General features: G+C 33.8%; 1 protein-coding gene across 1 annotated transcript; it reads left to right on the top strand.

Annotated features, from left to right (window-relative positions):
- The first annotated feature begins 4,108 nt into the window (after positions 1 to 4,108).
- Positions 4,109 to 4,768, top strand: LOC141588664 (protein P21-like). Its single transcript, XM_074410096.1, has one exon. The coding sequence runs from the start codon at positions 4,109 to 4,111 to the stop codon at positions 4,766 to 4,768; it is 660 nt and encodes a 219-aa protein (XP_074266197.1).
- The last annotated feature ends 10,077 nt before the right edge of the window (positions 4,769 to 14,845 follow it).

Below are 14,845 nucleotides of genomic sequence, written 5' to 3'. Positions count from 1 at the left end.
TCCAACATTTAACAATAATTATACCACTAATATACACAGCATTTGAGTAAAGCTTGGAAGGGAGGGAAATAACGTCAACCTCCACTATTTTAAGGACTACTGTCAACTTGTGTCTACAAAGCCAATTAGTCAAGCAACTTGATCAACCAGCCTATTGTTTCGTACTCAAACCAATACTCCCTCCATTCAACTCCACTTTGCAACTTTCTATTTTGCGCACTATTCACAAGCGAATATTCAACTTCAATTTTCTCTCGATACATAAGTGAAAATATATTGATGTGAGATCTTATTTGATTAAATGCATAAGAAAGACATTAAAAATATCTAGCTTTTATAATTTTTGCAAATACGCAGCTAATGATATTTATCGTGTAAAAGCTGTGTTGACAAACGTGATAAAAGAAACTTGTAAAGTGGGGTTGAATGGGGGGAAGTAGACAATAGTGATGTAAACGTACGTTATAGTCTGAATATACTCCCTCCTATTCATTTTAACCTTCCCCTTTCAAAAGGGCACGCAAATTAAGGGTAAGATTATTTTATTGTAAAGTATTGTGGTGGTGTAAGGTAATTGGAGAGAGGGAAGGTATTATTGTGGGGTAAGATGATTAAAATAAGTATTGTTGTGGGGTAATGTGATTAAAATAAGATAAAGTATGAGTATTGTGGGGTATTGTTGTGGGGTAAGGTGATTAAAATAAGTATAAAACTTTACTAAATAAGGAAAGAGAGAGATTTATATGAATAGATGAAAAAGGAAAGGGGAAGGTTAAAATGAATAGGAGGGAGTATTTGGTATGTGAACTTTAAATTCAGAAAATCCCAATTTAAAATTAGTTTGTCCACTCTACTCTCAGTCTATAATGAGTTCATTTTGTCTACTCCAATTTTAGACCATAAAATTATGGAGACAGCAAAACATAAGGTCCCTAGATTTAAGCTCTACAATGCTACCTCCACCACTAGGTGAAGGCGGGCTAATGATGAACTTAGATTACATAAATGGCCGCGGCCAATCCGCACTGGAACTGGATCCATTGTCACCTGGGCCCAATGGACTAGGTTGTATCACCGCGGACTCTGGTGGGCTACTCAAATGTACATCCTTCCGGTGGTCGGCTGAGAATGCATTTAACTAATTCAACAACTTGTGGACTTCTTTGTTATTTCTTCAGCTGATGGGTTTAACGTACCCACTGACTTTCTTACATGACTAAAATTGATACTGAATGCTGCTATTAATGGGCCGATTTGCAGTAAGCTTTTGGGCCAATAGTGGGTCGCTTACCACTTTGGAAAATACTTTTTTTGGGCCGATTTGCAGTGAGCCTTTGGGCCAATAGTGGGTCGCTTACCACTTTGAAAAATACCTTTTTTTTTTCATCAGCAACTTTTCTATAGGACCGTCCTATACTATAAAATGGGCCCAATAAAAAAATTAACCCACTAAAACTATTGAGAAACAAAAACAAAATAAAATCCACTTTGAGCACTCCATTACCTTCATTAAAACCATCTATCTTTATGAACTTCATCCCTACCACTCCACCTCCAATCCTCCGTAACAATTGCAATCACCCAACCTACAATATTTGCGGCCATTATCTCCGCCCTACGTCATACCCATCGCCCCTCCATAGGCGGGAACGATCCACCTTTTCCCTTTACCAGGTCGGGAAGATCACAACCATGGAGATGCCCACCTCCGAGCTATGGTGATGACGGTTACCAACAGTCAGGGTTGAAATCTAAAATAAAGTCTCTTATGGAAAATTTGTGTAGATAGACTTCTTACGAGGGAGCGTCTTTAGAGTTCTCATGTTTCTGTACCAACCCGAGGAACTTCTATGTTCCTTATTATTTAGAAAGCTGTCAGTGTTGTCGAGGTTGTTACCTTTTACACAATATCACTGTCACACTAATGATCATTACTCAAGCTTTGGGGAAAAATTGAATGCTTTTAAGGACTCTATCCCCTTAAATCTTTTTAAATGACCACTTTTATTTGGTGAAATTTGTGATTTAATAGAATTAAACTATTTTTGAGAACGTTTTAGTAGATGTACATAAAATTAAACAAGCCATTTCGAGTTCTCTTTTCTTATGGTTCAATCTTAGTATAAGGACTTGGATGACAAGGACATGGATCCAAAGCATGGACATCATGGTTTTAGTAATTGTAATGATAATTAATATTGTTTGGCATAAACCACCAAGTAATTTTATTAAGATCAGTTTCGATGGTTCAAAACGGGATGAAAAAAATGAAGCTCTAGGCTTTTGTATTAGAGATCATGATGGTAAAATATTATTATATTAGGTGCTAAATCTTGTGGTCAAGTTAGTATTCTTTTAGCAGAAACTCTTGCGCTTAGAGAAAGCATAATTGTAGCTAAAACGTTGGGTTTTAACCTGTTAGCTATTGAAGGAGATAATCTTTGTGCTATTAACTCTATTCGTGGAATGTGGAAGGTACTTTGGGAAATTTCTTCTGCTTTAATCGATGATATTAGGGTCGAACTTTCTTCTTTCACGGAAGTGAAGTGTTTTCGTGAGACCAATAAAGTAGCTGACTTTATGGCCTCTTTGGGCATTCGTGTTCTTCTTCGTCGAGGTGGTTTGAAAGTCAGTGGTTTTAACTCTCCTCCTTCATCCGAAAAGATGAAATAAGTTGGTCCTACTCGCAATCTAGTTTCTTTCCTGATAAATAAAAGGACTACTAGAGGGAAGTGTTTGATACAACCTTAAGTGGGTTGGGATGACATTGATACTAGATTGGGTTAGACGGTTCATATCCGCTAGAGGAAAGAATTTTATTCTCCAATTAATATCAAACTTATGTCATTTTTTTTTCGGCTGAAAAAAACTGAACTTCACTCATTTTTTAGTAGAGTCGAACTGAATAGAGCTGAACTGAACTGAAGGAAAACTTTGTTCTTTCTAACTTAATTTTAGCTCATTTCACTTCAGCATTAAAAGATAATTTGCAAATGGAAAATTACCATTATTTTATGTAAAACACCAAAAAGTCTAGAATGTGTGCAATATTTTCAAGTGTACAAAAATGTGTACATTTATATGTTAATAAGACAACAAAGCAATAACTAACCTTTTGATCACTTAGTTTTAAATCTAAACTTTCTCATTTAATCACATAATAATATGATCTCTTAAAAGTTTCTTATCCTATGCCTATTGAACATAGGTTAAAAAAATACATACATATATATATATATATATAACGTTTTTATTTTCGAGACGATTATTTAACTTTAATTTTTATAAAAATGTAGCAGTACGTCCAAAACCTATAAAAATAACGCCATTAAATTTCAATATTCCAAGATATTTTTTTCTTATATCTCTTATATATAAAAGCTATGTTTTTTAAGCCTCCTTGTTGGCTCCCTGTATTTAGGGGAAAAAAAATGTTTCTTATGATAATGGTGGGACTCAATTGTCACCATAATTTTTATTTCTAAGTAGAAACTGCAACGCAACTAACAAGGAGTGAAACAATATTTAGAGTATTGTTTTTATTTGTCATTAAATTAGTCATATATTTATTTAATTTCTAATATTTCTATACTATGTACTATTATAAAATATTTATTCTATGGTTTGTTTATCCGCCCAGATTTACAAAAATACATATTAAAAAATTAATAAAATAATGATAATTTTTTATAACATTAATGATTCGAAACTAAAATAAACTCGGAACGACTTTTGTAAGACGCTGTTAGTTTTTCGTTGGCTTCTATTTATTGAATATATATGTTTATAACTAATACGAAGTATTATGTATCTTGCATTATCTCATGCTATTGCATCATACAAATTCACACAACCCACCAAAATGTCATAAAAAATAAAATAAATAAAGATGAAAATAAAGAGAAGTGATGAAAGAAGAAAATAAAGAATGGAAAAGTCACATGTCTACCCAATAAAATGAAAGATGGCCAAAATCACAATATAGCCCTTGACGGGTTGCCCTCAAGCTCGAACTAGCATAACGAAATATCCATGGTTCCGTACCTCGTATTTTTTTTTTCTATATAAACCAACCTATCCTCACTTCAAATTGACACAACCCACCAAAATGTCATTCCCCCTTCGCCTTTTCGGTCTTGTTTTAGTGACATCCCTATTCTCTACCTCTGTTTTAGCTGTTACCTTTACGGTTAAGAACAATTGCAACTATATCGTATGGGGTGCAGCTGTCCCTGGCGGTGGCCAACAGCTGAATCCAGGAGGAACATGGACCTTTTATGTGCCCCCGGGCCAGACTGGGGGACGCGTTTGGGGTCGTAAAGGTTGCACCTCAAACGGGCCCAACCAACTCAGTTGCACCACGGGAGATTGTGGTGGAGTCCTCCGATGCACTGGTTACAGTGCGCCACCAAATACTCTAGCTGAATACTCCCTTAATCAATACGCTGGCCGTGACTTTTTCGATATATCATTGGTTGATGGGTACAACTTGCCCATGTCATTTACACCCGTATCCAACGGTTGCAATTCTGGGCCCACTTGCCCGGCCCAGCTTATTAACTCATGTCCAGGTCAGTTACGGGCACAAGGTGCGTGTCAAAACCCGTGCACGATTTACCAGAGCGACCAGTATTGCAACCATCCCTCCCAATTATCAATGTATTTCAAGAATGCTTGCCCTACTGCTTATAGTTACCCTCGTGATGATCCTACAAGTACTTTTACTTGCCCTGGTAATACTAATTACTTGGTAACATTTTGTCCCTAGGCTAGTCACTAACTCTTTTTGTTCTAGTAATTTATTTACCTTTGTTTCTCCGTTAGTGAGACCTTAAATAAAGATAAATAGATGATAAGAACAAAAAGGTGCTATTGATTATCAAAGGAAGTTTTATTTATGTAATTCTCCTTACATAAAAAGTGTGGAGCTTACGGATAATATTATGTATGAATAAGGAAATTATCCGTTTATTATTCAAATGTAAGTTGCATTGTAAACTTCATATATATATTAACGGTATTTTAAACTTTTCTATTTTGAATTAGTACGATTGCATACAAGGTTTGCGTTATTAAATGTGAATTAATTATTTATGCTTAACCTGTCGTTAAACTCCGTGTTTGTCATTGGTAATTACTTGAGCAAGTTTTTGGGAGGATTTCCTTCAATGATGTCAAAAGAAAAATAATTCTCACAATAATAGTCACTTTAAAAATAATTTCTACATTAGTTTAAGTAAGTTTGGATAATATAAACTTCAAGCTTGAATAATACATATAAAAGGTTCGTTTTGATAGTTTTTATTATACTTCTTGCACACGAATTCAAATATCAACAATGACAGAGAATCGGGTCTCGGTCATCCTTAGTTCAGTCACTACACTCTTCCAATTTAACGGTCGGAGGTATTCTATACAGAAACTTGCTCATAAGTGTTTGGTTCGACCATGAAATGGATATAGAGAATTAGTAATAAAATGGAATGGAGTTAGAAACTTGAGTGAACACATAGGTATGTGATTTCAAGGGGTTAGAATGGAGTTAGAATCCATTGTGTATCTAATTTCATTTCAAAAACCTCTAACCAAACACTAGAATGGATGAAATCCATTTCAAAAGTTCCAGCCAAACACCTCCATTAGTGAAAGATGGACTTGGTTGGGTGATCCATGCTATTGTTTCTAAACAAGATGTGTTCCAAACTAATAAACCAACAAAGAAAAGTAATGTACACTCATTCAAAACTAATTTATTAAAAATGGCACGATTAAGGTGTCGTTTGGTTCATATATGAGTTGTATAATACTAGCTTTTGAACCCGTGTCGCACGGGCGATCTTCAAAATCGCATTATAAATAATATTTATATTATAATTGTAGTTTTAATTTTAATTGACATAATTTGTCTCTATATATTAAAAAAAGTCATTTATATGTCTTTTATCGAGTATAAACAAATAACTATTGACTTATCGTTAACTTTGTCTTTTTTTTTTTAAAGAAAGAAATAATTTGGTTATTTCCACTTCAAGATGACAGTTCATTCGAGAGGGAATTACACTATTGGTATCTTTGCTGAGGTCGAATCCAACTTTTGTCTTCGAGGATTTCTTCTGCTTTCGTCGACACCTCTTCTGCAGCTTCGAGCTGCCAATGCGACTAAAGACTAATTTCTTTACCTCACTCCCTCCAATGCGAGTGAATACTGACGCATTTGGCCTTTGTTGTTGAGAACATGATGTTAATTGCACCCAGACGATCTCTTCCCTTTCTCCGAGCCTGTCGAACACGGAAGAGCGAGGAGTAGAAGTTGGTTGACCCAGCCTGTCAAAAACAGACCTTTGTGGCAACTTTTCTGTGTTCTCGTCTTCACTTTCCGCCAGATCTGCCACAATATATTGTGATGAAGCTTGTTTTGCCTTCACCGTGCAGAAATTTTAACGGGCTTTGGAGGCGAAAAACCAATACCAACCTTTCCGATTTCGAGCTTGTTCCCTTGTTGATGCAATTTCTTTTGTGTTTGGTTTAAACCATAGGAGGTGACTTCAATCACTTGGCCTAATGGAGTTGGATTTTCAAAATCGTACCCGGACTTCGTCATAAGCTTGTAAGCATTTGGATCGAATCGTCCCTTTGTCGACTCTTCGGCACATGTTTGGTCCTCTTTCATCGACGCTATCTTAAAACCGAGTATAAGTTGTTTACTTGTTATAAAGCAATTTGTTTTAGCAACCGGAACGATGACATTATTTTTCAAAGTTTGCAGATCGTCATTGTCAATCGTCCTAGTTGACATGGACGCTTCATTTTCAGGTGTGCACTCTACGAAAGGTGTCTCTCCAACTTTACGCTTTGATTTTGGCACGTACTTAAGGATCATCGGTGTCGCTTTCTGCGTGATCAGAGCAACTTTCTTTTCGGCAGAGTTCACATTTGTTTGACTGGTCTTTATGAAGATGTTTTCATGATGTTCAACTGTCGTCAACTCCTTTTCAGTTGCAATTTTGACATCATCTACCTTTTTCGGAACTTTGGTCCCTGTTGAAAGGAACGTTCACGGTAGCATCTTAGTTGGCGTGTCATTATCTTCGTAGAATCGAGCATCAGCGAAGTAGGACTCCACCAAAGAAAAGGGCTTCACATCGCCATTTATTTTTTTCTCGCCGTCTCTGTAGTATTTCAGGCACTGATGTAGAGTTGACGCGACAACACCATTTTCGTGAAGCCAAGGTCGACCAAGCAACAACTTGTATGACGTTTTGGCATCGATTACTTGAAAAAGCGTGGTGGATAACATATCTCCCGTTGAAATTTCAACACGGATCATGCCAATTGTTCTTTGTCCACCAAGATTGAAGCCTTGGATCATCAAACGTCTTTTTAGCGAGCTCGCTTATAGAAATCCGAAGCTCTTCCATAGTGGCTTTCGGCATTATGTGATTTCAAGGGCTTAGAATGGAGTTAGAATCCATTGTGTATCTAGTTCCGTTTCAAAAATCTCCAACCAAACACTAGAATGGATTGAATCCATTCCAATCCATTCCAAAAGTTCCAACCAAACACCTCCTTAGTGAAAGATGGACTTGGTTGGGTGATCCATGCTATTATTTCTAAACAAGATTTGTTCCAAACTAATAAACCAACAAAGAAAAGTAATGTACACTCATTCACAACTAATCTATTAAAAATGGCACGATTAAGGTGTCGTTTAGTTCATATATGAGTTGTATAATACTAGCTTTTGAACCCGTATCGCACGGGCGATCTTCAAAATCGCATTATAAATAATATTTATATTATAATTGTAGTTTTAATTTTAATTGACATAATTTGTCTCTATATATTAAAAAAAGTCATGTATATGTCTTTAATCGAGTATAAAGAAATAACTATTTATGACTTATCGTTAACTTTGTTTCTAATAAACATGTATGTTTAACTGACCATTCTAGATGCAAAATTGATTTGACCTGAATGACCCAACCTGAATAACTCAACCCGAACCCGAACACGACACTCCAACTCGAGACACGAACTTGACTCGATCCCGAACTTGACTCAAAACCCAAATTGACTCGACCCACTATAACTCGACTCGAATGTTTATTGTAGCAAACAGATTATTATAAATGAAAAATCGATAATAGTTGACCCGAAAATGATCTGATACCGAAATAACCTGACCCGGCCTGAAGCCAGCGAACCCGAAATTGCCTCGACCCGAACTAGTCCTATCCGGTTGACCCGTTTGCCAGGTCTACATTTTGTACCCCTTTATAGTTCCTTAAACCTACATACTCTAATAATTAAGTTCTTAGAGACCCAAATCTGATTCTCTCCTCCTCCAACTTTCTCAACATACCCCATAATTACCCAATAGTATCCGGTCAACTTTCAACACCAACGCACCTGTGGACCGTGACCCACATATAACCATCTATTCATAACCCATGTCCACCACCCACGATATGTCCAAGTTAGGCGATACTTTAATTCATTTACCTCAAATGAAAATATATTTGGTTGGGTGTTTATTTTCTACGTATTTTACTCATCACTATAAATTTTTGACTATTTTGCCCTCCTCATTTTCCCACCCTCTTCCCCCTCTCTCATTGTACTACACAGAGAAAAAAAGAATTTAAATCACGCAGTAAACCCACCACCGACCTTAAACCACCCCAACCACCGTGTCTCCTTGGCCACCCAGCGATCCCACCTCAAGCAACCTATTCGCCCACCACCAAAATCCGCCAGCGACCATGTTCTCCCTCTCCACCTACCGCCAAATGAACCATCTCCTCCTTTCCTCATTCATCGGACCCAAACTCTATCAATGACCTACACACCCCCTCGCCGGACACCAGGCGGCTACCCATGCGTCTTCCTTCGCACCTACCGTCCTCAAATCCATGCTGCCACCCGAAAAACCAACATTTAACTTTTGAAAACCCTAAATCCTAATTAAAACAAAAAAAATCTAAAAATAAAAACAGAAACGTGAATTTGAAGAAATGATTTTGCAATTAATGGATGAAACACAATACTTTAGATTCAAATTACCACCTGTAATCGAAAAAAGTAATTAATTTGGGAAATTATAGAATTGTTAATCGAAAAAATTAGGTTTGGTGGGTTTTTGTTATGGGTATGCTAATGGAAAGATTCAGGTAAAGAGTATTGTATTAAGTGAAATAAGTATTGCGAAAATAAATTACGTAAGTTTATCATGGAGTAAATACTTGTAAGATGACCCCCACTCTAAAATGAAACACCTTAATCAAGTGGCATAATCATATGAAAGCATGTTTACCTTTGTCGACAATTAATCTTTCATATAATTTCAAAAACGTTGCTCATATGTCTCCATAAATAGTGCTCTAATATTTCTTTTACTTATTATTTTCCCATTTAAGTTTATTGATCTCATTACTATGTTATTGTTCAATTATGGATAAAAATGAAACAAGTAAATATATTAAACATTAAAATATGAACAAATTAGTTATAAATTATAATAGTAATATTTTGTGATAATCTGAATCACTCAACCACTACCAATACATGCATGTATTAAAGAACTTAAAAAGTGTATGGAACATTGTGAATTGAATCTGAAAAAAATGTGACGTGAGTTCAAAACGCAGGATACAAAGTATTTGTTTCAGACTTTCCGATATAAGAAATCTAAGTTTATTAGTCTTGATCTCAACCGGGCGGATTGCACTTGACTAGTTGAGTACATGAATGAAACGAATGGGGGTGTTGATGAGCCTGCACATTTAGCGAAATTGACGTGGAGGTCGGAACCTTTTTTTCATATGTAAATAAGAGGTTAAATGATTAAAAATAATCTTGATGAATTGTTAACAAACATGTACGGAATAACAATAAAAAATTACCAAAGCACCAAACCCAATTCACAATGGCAAAAAATTTGTTACATCAATATTGTAGTATCAATATCGAATATAAATATAAATTTAAAATTAACTCCATTAGAAATTACACGATCTAAACAATCAGATAAGAAACTACTTAATTTGTACTTGGCTCAAACCTTAAATATGCTAAAATTCCCATCCTTAAGATTGAAATCCACAATTACTCGTGTTATTGAGACGTAATATAAATTATATGACCGCAAAACAGAATTAAAATTTTTTAATGGAAGTATTGTCTTATGTACTTCCAACCTGCAAAAAATTGGATAATTCAGTATCTTTAATTTAATGACTCGCTCGAAATTAGAACAAAACCTAACTATCGACATATCTTAACACATAAGCTAGTTCTATAACAAAGAATAGTGTCCGGATTCAAGTGTTCAATCTTATTCATCGTAACTATGGAGAGTATGAATACTTTATACTTGACGGCGAGAACAAACATGTGGGACAAATACTTACGCGAAAACACCACCTTCTATAGAGAATACTAATGGCGGGAGGGTAGTATTCACCATACTCATCCCAAGAGACCACCCTACGTAAATTTACCCATTTTCACAAAAAAAAATATAATTTCATTTGTTCAGTATATATATATATATATTTAATAATTCAAAACAACAATAATTACTAAGAAAAGTCGTGGATAAGAATTATCATTAATTTAACCACATCAATAATATTGAATCAAGATAAATTATGAAATCACATACCATTGGTAAGGGAACACACTTCACTGATTTGTCTTCCTCTGAAATCGGTCATGATCTGGAACTTGCAGGATACACTATTTAAATATACATAGTTTTAAAAAAAACCAGATATTAAGCCATTAAATAAGGCAAATTGATCCGAATGTTTGAAAACTGTCAATGTACCTCAAGCGATAATTATGGCAAAAAGTTTGAGGCACCAGAGTTGCTTGTGAAGAAGGTATTGATGTTGGTTCCTTTTCCTCATGGTCATCGCAGACATAATCACCTCCTCTTAATTACTAAAAGAATGAGATTTGGTATCCAATAGATATGAGACTATGGTAAATATAATTAAAAGAAGATCATTTACGATTTTAAAGCATATATTGAGGAGAATGAACTTAATTATGCAGCTTTTTAGGAGATTTTATTTCCTGCAGACTTATTTCAATTTTTTCAGTTATGATAATATTTAAAATGAGCTAATCACACATGACCAAATCTTGAAATCTTTCCTCCTATAATCATGCTAACAATCTTTTTTTAGGAATCATGCTAACAATCTTGCCTTACTTAAGTTAAGATATAATATATCACCATTACAATGAAGATTACACTAAGATAGGAAATATATTTTGCTTTTTTTTTAATTCTAGACACACTTCGTATAAATTGCAGTAAATGATATTGTAATTGTTTGTTTCCTTTTAAAAGTATATATGTATGTATTTTTCGTAGATGATGTGGCAGACTAATAGATGATGACACGTGTCGACTTAAAAGGCTTGTGGTTGTTGCTTTAATACTTCCTCCATTCCATTTAATTCTTTACATTTGCTTTATACACATATGTCAATGCACATTTTGTTTTGTTCATATCTTCGGCTACATGTTACTAAAAATTATAAAAGTTTGATTTTCATAATACATTCGGTGAGACGATTTAAACAAGATCTCACATGACAATATTTTATGTTATATATTAGAATTTGTATTGGAGATTCTCCTTACTAATAAATAGTGCCGAAAAAAGCAAACGTAAAGCAACAAATGGAACGGAGGAAGTATAATATATGATGATATGATTATACTTACTCCAAATCCCCTATTTAGTAAAAGAATAGGAAAAGCTTCAAGTTTTCCCGCCTAAACTACATTTCCTATTTTGAAAAAAATCTCTTATTTACTTTCCTATTTTGATATAATCTCTTTTTTAAAATTTGTCTCTAAAATTTTTGTGATAAAAAAAATCGTTCTTTGTATGATCGTAACTAAATGATATGCTAATAAAAAAATTATAAACAATTTCATTAATTTTGTTTATAAATATATACATTTCATGACATTACTCAATTTTTTGGATAATTTTATAGTTAATTTTTTTTCTAAAAACAAAAACTCTACAATTACCGCGCATTTATTGCGCGGGATCTAAACTAGTGAAATATCAATTCGCATGAAATTAACTACTCCATGCAAATCCTTGTGAATTGGGTAATTTTGTTTGATTAGCCATGTAGGAGTCAAATTCATGTGAATTTTCAATGAACAAGGAGGAGGTACGTAATCCAATTCCAATTTTTTGCATGCATTGGAAAAACATGTAAACTGACAAATCCCATTTTTTGAAAGAAAAAGCCATTCAAATAACTTCCATATTTGCAATTCATGGAAAAACTAGTTTTAAACCCGTGCAAATTGCACGGGTTGTTTTTCAAACATTTGTTCATTTGTTATCATCAAACATTTAACAAAATTAGATAATGTTGTTACCTTTGGGAATTCACACGCATAGATATATAATACTCCCTCTTATTCATCATTTTCTTCCCTATTTTTTTAAACGGATTATTCAGGTTTTCTTCCCCTTTCCTTTTTTGGAAACTTTTGCTCTTATTTTATTAATTTCTCTCTCATATCACCAAACCCCACCCAACTCACAATTCCTTATTTAATACTTAATTATTCATTCCTCTCTCCTATCACCAAACCCCACCCAACTCACAATTCCTTATTTAATTCCTAATTATTCATTCTTCTCTCCTATCACCAAACCCCACCCAACTCACAATTCATACTTTATTCCCCTCCTAAAACCTTGTGCCCACAACAAAGGGGAACAAAATGGTGAATAGGAGGGAGTATAAAATACATGTAAATATTAAATTTAAAATTTAACATTCATATATCAATGTGAAATAATTATTAAAAAAATATTAAGAAACATCTAAATCACAAATATTATGATTTTAAAAAATTATATTTAAAAAACTTGATGTTTATATCTTCTACAATATATGTGATGTACGTATTGAATACAGTAATAGCAAAGTCGGTTTATTTTTTAAAACAATTTATCTTTTTCAGTTTTAAAACGGTTAAAAAGGTGGCATACACAAATTTTGACCTGTTTTCTTAGCCTGTTCCGACCTGAACCATATTCGATAACTTTACTATACCTTGTCAAATTGTAATTTAGAATATTGGTCATGTCAAATATAGGTCAGATCGGAACATTAACCCATATAGTCCATGAGTGTGTGTTCAATACAACAACTAACAAAGTGAACTAATAGAAACTCAACTATTAAACAAATTTTGCTTATGAATTGCTTTTTTTATTTATAGATTTTGAATTTTAGTGTCTATAAACTTATTTTATAATTTAATTGATTTTTTATTAGTTTTATAAGTATGATTTATATCATTATGAGTATTATTATAACTAATCAACACCAATTTACGATTAAATCATCTTTGCGGCGTGTTTGGGAACCTAGAATTGGATTTTAGTTCGTAATTGAGATATTTCAAGTGTTTGGGAACCTTTAGAATTTGGAAATGGACTTAATTCCATATCAATTCCAACCTAGTTAAAATTTGAGTATCTCAACTGTTGGGAAATGTGTCCTCAACAATAGTGCGATCACATGATTTAATATCATAATTAAATCTCATACTAAGAATACGTGAGGGATGATTCTTTATACAGTCGACTGACCGTCATTAATCAGTAATGATTGGCTAACTAGAGTTTGACATTACTGTCGTGTGACGGTGGTGGTCAGTTGATCCCTTTAGGTCACACCTATAGGATGAGGCCCAAATAGATATTTAATTAATTGTATGCGATACAGATTAATTAATTCCTTAATTATGGGAGTGTAATTTTGCGTCTTATTTTAATGTGATTAAATAAATATTAAATTTAGTATTTAAGCGTTAAATTACTAAATTAGTTGAGGTATTGATATAAGTTTTGAGGTAGAGGTAATTAGTTATTTAAAGTTACAAGAAGTTGTAATTTTAACTAACTAGTAATTATGGGACCCATTATATGTTGATATAATGGTAGTATACTACTCAAAAGGTGGAGTGTATATTATATTATTAATGGGAATATTTAAGTGTTAAATGATTACATTAATAATTAAAAATGTAAGATAGTTGAACATATGACTTATAAGCATTTGTGGGACAAATGACAAAAGGCAAAAATAGACCATAAAGGGTCCATTATTTCGGCCAAATGAGAGCAAGAGATGCTCTTGTTTTGTCTTGTTCTTTTTGTTATAAAAATATGTGATAGTGACTTATCCATTTATCTTACAAAGCCTTAAAGCCACACTACTACTACACAAACAAAGAGTAAAAACAAAAGGCAAAAGATTCTTTCTTTGCCCCATGCCAACCGGTTTTGGCTTGATAAAATGGGCATTTGGTTGCTCATTTTATCACTACTTGTGTTTTTGCTTGAAAATCCTCATATCTCTCTAGCTTTCTCACATGCAAAATTCTTACAACCTCTCAATAAATACTAATACACCAAATCTATTACTAGAAGTAGTAATATAAGATTATTAGTATTATTAAGGTAATATTTCTACTACATATCTAGTTAATATTAGTAGGAATTTTTGGGATTAATCTTGGGTGCAATTTATTGGAGTGGCTTCTAAACTTGGAGTCTTAGGAGGATCATCCATCATTATAAGCTCAAGAACAAGTGAAGGAAGGTGACCTTACTTGTGCCCATAATTTCGAACCATACAACAATGTAAGGAACATTGTTTTTCTTATAAATCTTTCATTTTGTTATGCACGCACTAGATCTAAAGAACAAATAATTAACAAGTTAATTAGTTCACTATTAGAGGAGTCTAATAATAGGTATATGAACCTAACAAGTGGTATCAGAGC

The sequence above is a fragment of the Silene latifolia genome, chromosome 6 (assembly GCF_048544455.1).
Source record: "Silene latifolia isolate original U9 population chromosome 6, ASM4854445v1, whole genome shotgun sequence".
NCBI classification, from domain to species: domain Eukaryota; kingdom Viridiplantae; phylum Streptophyta; class Magnoliopsida; order Caryophyllales; family Caryophyllaceae; genus Silene; species Silene latifolia.
This window is presented reverse-complemented; position numbering and strand designations above follow the sequence as displayed.

Bases quoted from the DNA above. Each gene is read 5' to 3' on its own strand.
- LOC141588664 (XM_074410096.1), top strand. From the start codon at position 4,109: ATGTCATTCCCCCTTCGCCTTTTCGGTCTTGTTTTAGTGACATCCCTA.